General features: G+C 41.1%; 1 protein-coding gene across 5 annotated transcripts in view; it reads left to right on the top strand.

Annotated features, from left to right (window-relative positions):
• The window catches only part of LOC135548776 (actin filament-associated protein 1-like 1), a 53,870-nt gene extending 48,600 nt beyond the window's left edge, over nt 1-5,270 (top strand). For all 5 annotated transcript variants that reach the window (XM_064978682.1, XM_064978680.1, XM_064978679.1 and 2 more), the window contains exons 15-18: nt 42-215; nt 398-588; nt 979-1,107; nt 1,299-5,270. In XM_064978682.1, coding sequence (XP_064834754.1) covers nt 42-215; nt 398-588; nt 979-1,107; nt 1,299-1,325 — 521 coding nt within the window. In that variant the 3' untranslated portion in view covers nt 1,326-5,270. The remainder of the gene's footprint in view (nt 1-41; nt 216-397; nt 589-978; nt 1,108-1,298) is intronic.
• The last annotated feature ends 7,719 nt before the right edge of the window (nt 5,271-12,989 follow it).

Raw genomic sequence — 12,989 nt, 5'->3', positions numbered from 1 at the left:
TGACCACTCAGAATGTGTTTTCGGGGTTTCTCTGTCTTTAGATGTGAATCAGTATGTATCAGGGAAGTATGGCAAAACACGAGCCGAGGAGGATGCCAGAAGGTACCTGAAAGAGAAAGAACAGATGGAGAAGGAGCGAGAGGTCATAAAAAATGCCCTACTCATATTACGCAATGATAGGAAAGAGGTGAAGGAACAACTGAAGGATGTTACAGGTAAGAAAGTAAAACACATTCAAACTCGGATTGAATTTCCTTAAATAGAGAGAGCAAACCTAGACCATTTATTTTGCATAGATTAATGGTCCACCTACTGCTTGGCCACAGTACAGGAATTCATCACTCAGACATATTGAGGAGCCATGGAGCCTAACAAATGGATGGCTGTGTGTGTTCAGGTAAGCAGCAAAAGCAGCTAGAGAAGCGTTTGGCCCAGCTGGAGGAAAGCTGCAGGGGGAAGGAGGGGGAGCGGGTGGACCTGGAGCTGCGTCTCAATGAGGTGAAGGAGAACCTAAAGAAGTCCCTGGCTGGAGGGGTGCTGGGTCCGCTCACAGAGAGCAAACCCCCCACTAGCAAACCACCCAGAAAGGTACCTGGCCTACAGCTTAGCCTACAGCACATCACTAAGAGTTATATCAAGTCTACTCTAGACCATGGTTTATTGTAGATAAGCTAAACCGTATACTTTTGCGGTCAATTCGAATTGAAGGCGACCAATTCAGGAAGTCATTTGAATTTAAAATAAGATAAATGGACCAAGGTTTGAAAAAAAAATGCTTCTACGTTTCAGTTGATTGAGAATTCATTGAATTGACCCCAACACTGCTTTGCATTATTAGGGTTTTTATGTTGAAGATTTCTTACTGTCTTAGCATGTATTTCCATCTGAGGTGTTTTGATGAGTATTGTACGTCGAAGTAGTATTATTTACCCATAAACTGATATTCTCAACTTCTCTTTCCTCATACTGTATGTCCAGGTCCGCATCAGTAAAGTTGACAACACATACACTGAGGCATCCATGCCAGTCAACTGTGCTGCGGAGATGCGGAAGTGCCCCCCATCCATCTGTTCATCTAGCAAGGGGAACGTCATGCAGAAAGCCAAGGTAGGCTGTCATAAAACAAGATCCAGGGCACCCATTGACATTAGCCTGTTTTATTAAGTAGCACTGTGTCTCAATGTTCTACATCACAATCAGAACGCAGACTGTGACAAACGTACAGCATGATCAGCCCTCGTAGGTGTACTTTACGTACAAACACTAAATGTGTGTCCTGTTTTTTTGTTTTTTTTTAGGAATGGGAGTCCAAAAAGGGGACTTAGAGAGACACTGCTCATTCAGATGGTCAGTCAAATGCTTGTTGTCTTGGAACATGTTGGAGCTGATTTGAAAAAGGAGGAGGGGTGAAGCTGGGACTCCATTATCTTCAACTTTTCCACTTCCCTCTTGAGAGCCAAATATTTACTGCACATCGCTGAGCTGAGAAAATTGTGACAGGGGAAGACAACTCTAGAATTGTTGAAAAACATAATTCAAAGCCCTATCAGTCACTAGGAATCACTGAATGCTCATTCTGTGGCATGACACTTGTTTTGTGATCCAGTAATTGCTTGTGTTGCATGTGGTATTGTTGTTCCTTCAGAGTGTGGAAGAGGATATGTTATGAGGACTCCATGTGGACACATCAGGCTGGACTTGAGATGTTGAGAGGAGAGATTTTTAGAGGGTGAATATGCATACACATTATGCACATATCTGCAAGAATAGATAATAAAGGGAAAGAGAATATTGCATTGACTGTGAGAGTTTGTTGTTGGAATAGTTGCCTAAAAGAGATACTGTTTCCCATAGAAATACCGTTTTATGCTGTATCCACTATGTAAGTCATTTCAAAACATGCACTTTCATGAAGTGCATCAAACATTATTCCAGATCTTGTTTTAAACAACTTGCTGGACCACAGACAGAAAAACAGACACATTATGACACCTGTATAAATGAATTGTTATGGAAATGTGAGACTAATTATGTGACTAAACAATGATGTTTCCTTATTACGTAATTCACTCACTGTAATGAGCCTTTTACTTCAATTGGCTTGTGCACTTTACTTTATTTCTATGTGTATTTTACATAAAAGCTCTTCATTGAAATTGTCTGACTTTTTCAAACCTATCTGATGGTCATGTCATGGAAAGGATAGCAGAGGGTGTGTGTGTGTGTGTGTGTGTGTGGCAGGAAGAACATGTTAACCTCTCTTTGATAGGGGATAGTATTTTCACGTCCGGATGAAAAGCATGCCCAAAGTATGCCTGTTACTCAGGCCCAGAAGCTAGGATATGCATATAATTGGTAGATTTGGATTGAAAACACTCGAAAGTTTCTACAACTGTTAAAACAATGTCTGTGAGTATAACAGAACTGATATGGCAGGCAAAACCCTGAGGACAAACCATCCCCCCCCCCAAAAAAAGAATTCAGCCTACCACTATTTTCAATGGCTGTCACTTTTATTATAAGGCAAAGTCCTCCCAGATTGCAGTTCCTAGGGCTTCCATTAGATGTCAATAGTCTTTAGAAAGAGTTTCAGGCTGGTTTTTGGATAAATGAGCCAGAAATGCTCAACTTTCTAGGTGGCTCCCATTTTGGCTGTAGTGTTTCCAAGCGTGTGAGTGAGAGCGCGTTCTTTGGCATTTTGCTCCGGTAAAGACAATAACGAATCTCCGTCACAAATTTGATCATTTATTTAGGTATTAGGGTACCTAAGGTTTGATTATAAACATTGTTTAACTTGTTTGGAAAAGTTTATTAGTAACGTTTGGGATTCATTTTGTATGCATTTTGATGGAGGGAAACTGGGTGGATTATTGACTGATGCACGCCAGCTAAACTGAGTTTTTATGGATATAAAGAAGGACATTATCGAACAAAAGGACCATATGTGATGTAACTGGGACCTTTTGGAGTGCCAACAGAAGAAGATCATCAAAGATAAGGCATTTATTATATATGACTTTCGTGTCGCACCTGCCTGGTTAAAATATGTTTTTCATGGTTTTGTATGCAGGGCGCTGTCCTCAGATAATCACAGGGTGTGCTTTCGCCGTAAAGCCTTTTTGAAATCTGACACAGCGGCTGGATTAACAAGAAGTTAAGCTTTATTTTAATGTATTACACTTGTGATTTTATGAAAGTTTAATATTTATAATTCTGTAGTTTGAATTTCGCGCTCTGCAATTTCACTGGATGTTGTTTTTACGCCTGTAATAGACTATTGGAGAATTAATTGAAAGAATGATGATGGGATGACACACCTCCACCAGTTGGGTCCTTGCTATCCGGTATCCTTGGGATGCCCCTACCCTATTGAAGTTCAAATTGAAAATGCGATAGTGTATGGCTGCGAGAAGCTTCATCAATACCTGTATTTCATCAATACCAGATCCAGGTGGAATCAGACCACAAGCCCTTGGAAACAAGGAATCTTCAAGAAGTTGTTCTAGAAAGTACCATGCTAGACTGCAGAGAATGCTGATAAGTCTACAGAGACAGAGTCTACATGTGACATACAAACCAGGAAAGGAGATGCACATTGCTGATGCACTGAGCCGAGCACACCTGAAGGAACAGAGAGAAATTGCTGGATGTAAACTACATCGCTCATCAACTTCCTGTGTCAGAAGAGAAATGGCAGCAATTCAAAACAGCACCAGAAGAAGATGAAGAGTTAAGACTGGTCACAGAAACAGTTACGAAATGATAGCAAGACATGAGAGAGAAAGTTGCAAAGAAAATAAAGCACTAATGGACCTTCAGTGAGGACTTGACATACTCAGATGGACTGCTGTTCAAAAGTTCAAAACCTGTCGTTCCTCAGAAAATGAGAGAAGAAATTATGGGAAAAAATCCATGAAGCACACATGGGAATCGTGAAATGTAAGGAACCAGCAAGGGATGTTCTGTTCTGGCCAGGCATGGCTAAACAGATGAATGTGCAGTCTGCAACACACACACAAACAACAACCAAAGGGAGCTTGTCTCATCCAGTCCCAGAGAGAGCTTGGGCCAAAGTTGGAGTGGACCTCCTCCATTACAACGACGCATGTGTGGATAACTACACAAAATACCCAGAAATCTTCAAGCTCAGTGGAACAACAAGTAAACACGTAATTACGGCACTAAAGTCAATCTTTGCAAGGCATGGGGTGCCTGACGTTTTGTTCTCCGACAATGGAAGACAGTTGGTGAGTCAATAAATGTCAGAGTTCTCTACCAGCTGGGAGTTCACGCCGAGCCCTAGATTTCCACAGTCAAATGGCCAAGCTGAGAGAACAGTTCAGACTGTGAAAACCTGTACAAAAAAGCACAAGACAGCAATGGAAATCCTTACATAGCTCTCCTTCAACTACAGAAACACACCCCTGGACGGAGTAGGTCTCTCACCTGCACAACTAATAATGGGAAGAAGGCTGAAGGCAAAGATTACGGATTCAAAGAGATTGTTAAAGCATGTCAGGAGCCGTCTCACAAGCAGACAACAGAGACAAAAACACTACTTTGACCAAGGCACTCGTAAGCTTTCGTTCATGAAGGAAGGAGAACAAGTAAGGATCAGACAAGTCAACAAATTGCAACCCGCAATTGCACTTGGAAAACGTGACCAGCCAAGGTCATACATAGTACAAAAACCAAAACGAATCTACAGAATGAACCAGAAATACCTGTTACAAACCCATGAAACAACACACTCAGAAACCATAATGGACTTACCTTATCTGGTGGAAAGAGAACCTGAAACAAGTGTCAGCCTGGAGGAAATCTACTCACCTGTGTGTTCTCCAGCACCAACAACACCAAAACAAACAGTGCAAAGCAACAATGTAAACGCTGACACACTGTCACGCCCTGGTCTATATTTATTATGTTTATCTTCATTTATTGGGTCAGGCCAGGGTGTGACATGGGTTTATTTGTGGTGTGTTTCGTCTTGGGGTTGTGTGGGGTGTATAGCATAGTCATTGGCTGCCTGAGGCGGTTCTCAATCAGAGTCAGGTGATTATCGTTGTCTCTGATTGGGAACCATATTTAGGTAGCCATATTCTTTGTGTGTTTCGTGGGTGATTGTCCTTAGTGTCCTTGTTCCTGTCGCTGTGTTAGTTTACACTAGTATAGGCTGTTTCGGTTTTCGTTACGTTCATTACGTTCTTGTTTTGTATTGATTCGTGTTTACGTTTTTTCATTAAACATGGATCGCAATCTACACGCTGCATTTTGGTCCGACTCTCCTTCGCCTACAGAAAACCGTTACACACACCAGTGAAATCAACTATCAGAATGCCAAAACACCATCAGTACTGAAAAGACTAAAATAAAAAAATAGAAGAAAATAATTAAATAATTTTAAAATATATTAATAATAACTATGTGATGACAATTGTGGTCTATGTTATGTTGTAAAAAAAAAGAACAAGTTTATTTGCATATTGTTTGCAATGTGAAACACTGAGTTAAAATAACATCTATAAACTCAGCAAAAAAGAAATGTTCCTTTTTCAGGACCCTGTCTTTCAAAGATAATTCATAAAAATCCAAATAACTTTACAGATCTTCATTGTGAAGGGTTTAAACACTGTTTCCCATGCTCGTTCTGTGCATGATTTCCTGCAAGACAGGAATGTCAGTGTTCTGCCATGGCCAGCGAAGAGCCCGGATCTTAATCCCATTGAGCACGTCTGGGACCTGTTGGATCAGAGGGTGAGAGCTAGGGTCATTCCCCCCAGAAATGTCCGGGAACTTGCAGGTGCCTTGGTGTAAGAGTGGGGTAACATCTCACAATTATGTATTTTACTGGAGTGCCTGATGGTGGCGCTGTCACTAATTACTACATATGATCATCTGTACTTGCACTTGAACCATGACATCAGATAAACATTATTTTACAAAGCATCCCTGCCTCAGTGTGCTAATATATTACCGTGCCTATAGCGCAGGGGTGTCAAACTCATTCCACGGAGACCCGAGTATCAGCAGGTTTTGGAGTTTTTAAATTCAATCAAGACCTAGACAACCAGATAATGGGAGTTCCTTACTAATTAGTGACCTTAATGAATCAATCAATTACAAGGGTGGAGCGAAAACCTGCATACACTCGGCCCTCCATGGAATGAGTTTGGCACGTGTATCGAAGCTAGTGGGAACCGGCTGGGGCGGGTCCAAATACCCCATGCCATGGCACATGGAACTGGGTGTGGTTGGCCTAGGCCGGTCTTGCCCACCATACATTTTCATTGGTTGAGGCTCATTAAACCACACTCGACACAACGTAGCCTGCGTGGTGATATACGTCAGCACGTACATGTAACAGATCAGCTAGCCAGACACTCTAGCTAGCTAGTTAATATTATAGGTTTGCAGAGTCACATCTAACAATACAAAACATTGTTTTCTAATCGATTTTTGGGTTCATAATTTCTGTAGTCTGTAAATACTTTTCATGCAGGTTTACGGTGTTATAGCGATTCACTTTTCCACACATGGAAAGTGTTAGTTTACTTTGTTGCTATGGTCACAGATGGCCGTCGTCTTCCGTGTGTAGTGGTTCTTATGCCACGTTCACATACTACTTGGAACTAGGAAACTCGGAAATGTCTGACTTGCTAACTGGTTATAGTTACAGTGGGGAGAACAAGTATTTGATAACCTGCAAAATCGGCAGTGTTTCCTACTTACAAAGCATGTAGAGCTCTGTAATTTTTGATCATAGGTACACTTCAACTGTGAGAGACTGAATCTAAAACAAAAATCCAGAAAATCCATGACGGCGTAGTGTGTTACTAATGGTTTTCTTTGAGACTGTGGTCCCAGCTCTCTTCAGGTCATTGACCAGGTCCTGCCGTGTCATTCTGGGCTGATCCCTCACCTTCCTCATGATCATTGATGCCCCATGAGGTGAGATCTTGCATTGAGCCCCAGACCGGGGGTGATTGACTGTCATCTTGAACTTCTTCCATTTTCTAATCATTGAACCAACAGTTGTTGCCTACTCACCAAGCTGCTTGCCTATTTTCCTGTAGGTCATCCCAGCCTTGTGCAGGTCTACAATTTTATCCCTGATGTCCTTACACAGCTCTCTGGTCTTGGCCATTGTGGAGAGGTTGGAGTCTGTTTGATTGAGTGTGTGGACAGGTGTCTTTTATACAGGTAACGAGTTCAAACAAGTGCAGTTAATACAGCTAATGGGTGGAGAACAGGAGGGCTTCTTAAAGAAAAACTAAAAGGTCTATGAGAGCCAGAATTCTTACTGGTTGGTAGGTGATCAAATACTTATGTCATGCAATAAAATGCTAATTAATTACTTAACTCTGCTGCAGAGGATAAGTTCATTAGATTTACCAGCCTCAGAAATTGCAGCCCCAATTAATGCTTCACAGTGTTCAAATAACAGACACATCTCAACATGAACTGTTCAGAGGAAACTGTGTGAATCAGGCGTTCATGGTTGAATTGCTGCTGAGAAACCACTACTACAGGGAGGAGGTGAGGGCCCTCGGAGTGTGGTGTCAGGAAAATAACCTCACACTCAAAGTCAACAAAACTAAGGAGATGATTGTGGACTTCCGGAAACATCAGAGGGAACACCCCCCTATCCACATTGATGGAACAGTAGTGGAGAGGGTAGTAAGTTTTAAGTTCCTCGGCGTACACATCACAGACAAACTGAATTGGTCCACCCACACAGGCAGCATCGTGAAGATGGCGCAGCAGCGCCTCTTCAACCTCAGGGTAGTGGGGTCTGCACAACGCATTAACCGGGGGCAAACTACCTGCCCTCCAGGACACCTACACCACCGATGTCACAGGAAGGCCATAAAGATCATCAAGGACAACAACCACCCGAGCCCCTGCCTGTTCACCCCGCTATCATCCAGAAGGCGAGGTCAGTACAGGTGCATCAAAATCGCTCCGTTTTGTTCATCATGTTTGGCTAAGAAAAAACCCTGAAAATTCAGTCATTACAACACCTAACTTTTTTCCAAATTAACTCCATAATATCGACAGAAACATGGCAAACGTTGTTTAGAATCAATCCTCAAGGTGTTTTTCACATATCTATTCGATGATAAATCATTAGTTCCAAGATGGCGTAGCAGTAAGTCATCCTGTCGTATCGTCTCTCTGTAAATATCGTCTCTTTTTCGTTTTAGATATTTTTTTTTAGATATTTTTCTTCGCATATCTTTAAAAACATTTTTGCTCGCTTCCAAATACTCTCCTGCAACCTGCCTCACCCAATGTAGCTACTTTTCCTAAAGTATTTATATTTACTTCGGAACCGGAACCCCTCAACTGAAGCTAGCCAGCTAACCACCTGCTATGCTAGCGGTCTTCAGCTAACCGGTCATCAGCTAACCCTTAGCTCGGAAAGCTCTCGCCAGTTCGAACAACGCGATGGTAACCAGAGCATAACGGACCTATTTTTTTTTTTAACCCCGGATTCCCACCGCAAACAGAACATCTTTCAGCTTACCGTAGTAAAACTGACTATCCTACCGATCCTCGACTTCGGCGATGTCATCTACAAAATTGCTTCCAACACTCTTCTCAGCAAACTGGATGCAGTTTATCACAGTGCCATCCGTTCTGTCACTAAAGCACCTTATACTACCCACCACTGCGACTTGTATGCTCTAGTCGGCTGGCCCTCGCTACATATTCGTCGCAAGACCCACTGGCTCCAGGTCATCTACAAGGCCATGCTAGGTAAAGCTCCGCCTTATCTCAGTTCACTGGTCACGATGGCAACACCCATTCGTAGCACGCGCTCCAGCAGGTGTATCTCACTGATCATCCCTAAAGCCAACACCTCATTCGGCCGCCTTTCGTTCCAGTACTCTGCTGCCTGTGACTGGAACGAATTGCAAAAATCGCTGAAGTTGGAGACCTTTATCTCCCTCACCAACTTCAAACATCAGCTATCTGAGCAGCTAACCGATTGCTGCAGCTGTACATAATCTATTGGTAAATAGCCCACCCATTTTCACCTACCTCATCCCCACAGTTTTTATTTATTTACTTTTCTGCTCTTTTGCACACCAATATCTCTACCTGTACATGATCATCTGATCATTTATCACTCCAGTGTTAATCTGCAATATTGTAATTATTCGTCTACCTCCTCATGCCTTTTGCACACATTGTATATAGACTCCCCTTTTTTTTGTCTACTGTGTTATTGACTTGTTAATTGTTTACTCCATGTGTAACTCTGTGTTGTCTGTTCACACTGCTATGCTTTATCTTGGCCAGGTCGCAGTTGTAAATGAGAACTTGTTCTCAACTAACCTACCTGGTTAAATAAAGGTGAAAAAAAAAATTGTGGCAGTTGCCTTTCTCCTCTGAACCAAATGGAAAAGTGCACACAGCTGGGGATTGCGCAATAATTTCGACGGAGGACACCAAGCGGACACATGGTAAATGTAGTCTCTTATGGTCAATCTTCCAACGATATGCCTACAGATACATCACAATGCTGCAGACACCTTGGGGAAACGACAGAAAGTGTAGGCTCATTCCTGGCGCATTCACAGCCATATAAGGAGGCATTGGAACACAGCGCATTCAAAATCTGGGGCATTTCCTGTATGAAATTTCATCTTGGTTTCGCCTGAAGCATTAGTTCTGTGGCACTCACAGACAATATCTTTGCAGTTTTGGAAACGTCAGAGTGTTTTCTTTCCAAAGCTGCATAGTCGAGCATCTTTTCGTGACAAAATATCTTGTTTAAAACGGGAACGTTTTTTTATGCAAAAATTAAAAGAGCGCCCCTATATCGAAGAAGTTAAACGGCCACCACTAACATTGAGTGGCTGCTGCCAACACACTGACTCAACTCCAGCCACTTTAATAATGGGAATTGATGGGAATTGATGTAAAATATATCACTAGCCACTTTAAACAATGCTACTTAAATAATGTAGGGTATGTAAACATTATATTATCTCATATGTATACGTATATACTGTACTCTATATCATCTACTGCATCTTTATGTAATACATGTATCACTAGCCACTTTGAACTATGCCACTTTGTTTACATACTCATCTCATATGTATACTATATACTGTACTCGATACCATCTACTGCATCTTGCCTATGCCGCTCTGTACCATCACTCATTCATATATCTGTATGTACATATTCTTTATCCCTTTACACTTGTGTGTATAAGGTAGTAGTTTTGGAATTGGTAGCTAGATTACTCGTTGGTTATTACTGCATTGCCGGAACTAGAAGCACAAGCATTTCACTACTCTCGCATTAACATCTGCTAACCATGTGTATGTGACAAATAAAATTTGATTTGATTTGATTTCAATAAGAAGAAGAGACTTGTTTGGGCCAAGGAACACAAGCAGTGGACATTAGACCGGTGTAAATCTGTCCTTTGGTCTGGAGTCCAAAATGGAGATTTTTGGTTCCAACCGCTGTGTCTTTGTGAGACATGGTGTGGGTGAACAGATGATCTCCGCATGTGTATTTCCCACTGTAAAGCATGGTGAAGGTGTTATGACGTGGGGGTGCTTTGCTGGTGACACTGTCTGTGATTTATTTAGAATTCAGGCACACTTAACCAGCATGGCTACCACCATGGCTACCACAGCATTCTGCAGCGATACACCATCCCATCTGGTTTTGGCTTAGTGGGACAAAAATTTGCAGAAAAAAATACAAATCTTAATTTGTGTTAATGTTTTTTCATCAGCCTACTCAGTGACACCCACGGATCAGAACTATGTAGAGTTTACACAAATATTTGCATCTTAATTCTTACTGGATGACTCTGAAACCACTGTGAAATGAGCTACATTAGCTATGAATGTTCAATACACATATAGCAGAAGTTTGACTGGTGAGCTAATGTGGCTTATTTCACAGTGGTTTTAGAGTCCTAAGATGGTAATATTTGTGTAAATTCTACATAGTTATGACCTGTGGGTGTCAATGAGTAGGCTGATACCCCATTCCACAGGTGCACAGTCCATAGGTTAGGCTGTACAGTGCAATTTGAATATTCAACTGGCACAATAGGCTGACTGTGAAGGTGATTTCCCACAGTCAAAGTCCTGCAATAAGAGCTAAATTGCTAATATTTGTGGAAACTCCTGAGAATTGTTTTGTGTGGGTGTCACTGTGTAAGCTGATACCTTGTTTCAGAGTACACAATTCATAGCTAAGGCTGTATAGTGCAGTACAATGTAATTTAAAGTGTTTTCTGTTTATTGTCACTCATTCATTATTGTATTTAATCTTAAATGATGTAACATTCTCTAGCATTATCTAGTCTAGCCCAATATTGGACAAAAGGAGCCTAACGTTACTCCTTAGTCCAAGGACCTTACATGTTCCGTAGAAAGGGAAAATTGTCTCTGGATGCCAAAACAGTGAGTCGATTCTCAATTGCAATATGGTTCTAGAAACATAAATCCCTGTACTTTAATATCACATCAAAATAATTTCACAAATACAAAATACACACTTACTGTACAAACTACACACTTATATAAGCGGGTTTAACAGTTGCAGCCGACAGTATTTTTCAGTGACAACACGTTTGTGGCGCCCGTCTTCCGTTTACACACGTGTTCGAAGATGCAGATAGCTAATTAGCACAGGTAATCCACTCTGTCTTCCATCTGTTTTCCGTTAACAAGCGCTGAAACAAGGAAAAAATGCCGTGCAAGAACCATAAGCGTGGGTATAATTAAACTTTTAAAAATGATTATTATTTCTGCTTTCAAAACCGTACTGCAAGCGATGCGTGTTAATGTTCAGACCGAGCGTTGCGGCTGTAAACAAAACTCCCACCTACAGAAGACGCCTTCGTCCAATGACTCTTATGTGTAATGTAATGGAACTTAGAGTCATGATCAAGGGCTATATCTAGTGCAAATATCGAATGATTCTACTCTTTGTATCTTTCAAATTTGTATCAGTTTGCATCACTTTCAAACGATAGACTTATAGACTTTTATTTTGAAGGGGAACCTCAAATTCGTTATTGTGGCTAGCTTCACATAAGTAGGGAGAAGGCCAGGGCCGCGTTCAGCAAGAGGACGGACACAACGTTGTCCAACGTTCAAATATAAATGTATTATGTTGAACAAACATGCAGTGGTGTAAAGTACTTAAGTAAAAATACTTTTAAGTACTACTTAAGTATTTTTTGGGGGGTATCTGTACTTTACTATTTATATTTGTAACTACTTTTACTTCACTAAATTCCTTAAGAAAAGAATGTACTTTTTACTCCATACATTTTCCTTGACACCCCAAAGTACTTGTTACATTTGGAATGCTTAGCAGGACAGGAAATGGTAAAATTCATGCACTATCAACTGAACATCATCCCTACTGCCTCTGATCTGGCGGACTCACTAAACAGACATGCTTCGTTTGCAAATTATGTCTGAGTGTTGGTGTGTGACCATGGCTATCCGTAAAAAAAATAAAACAAGAAAATTGTGCCGTCTGGTTTGCATAATATAAGGTATTTTTAAATTATTTATACTTTTACTTTTGACACTTAAGTATATTTTAGCAATTACATTTACTTTCGATACTTAAGTATATTTCAAACTAACTACTTTTGGACTATTACTCAAGTCAAATATTACTGGGTGACTTTTACTTAAGTCATTTTCTATGAAGGTACCATTACTTTTACTCAAGTATGACAATTTGGTATGTTTTCCACCACTGCAAACATGCCTCTCTGATTATAAGGAATCATGTCAGTTCTATGCATGGCATTTCTAACTGCAACTTTGCAAAACGTTTTTGTACTGACATGCACAGGCGAACCCACTGAAAGAGGGGTTTGTGCTGATTGTACGGAGATTGTGACAGCCGGTTAAATGGCGTCCCTTGACAAGTCAAGAACAAAATCAAATCAAACTTTATTTATCACATGCGCCGAGTACAAC

This window comes from Oncorhynchus masou, chromosome 11 (genome assembly GCF_036934945.1).
Source record: "Oncorhynchus masou masou isolate Uvic2021 chromosome 11, UVic_Omas_1.1, whole genome shotgun sequence".
In the NCBI taxonomy this organism is placed as follows: Eukaryota; Metazoa; Chordata; class Actinopteri; order Salmoniformes; family Salmonidae; genus Oncorhynchus; species Oncorhynchus masou.
Note: the sequence above shows the minus strand (reverse complement) of the source record. Positions and strands in the feature narration are given on the sequence as shown.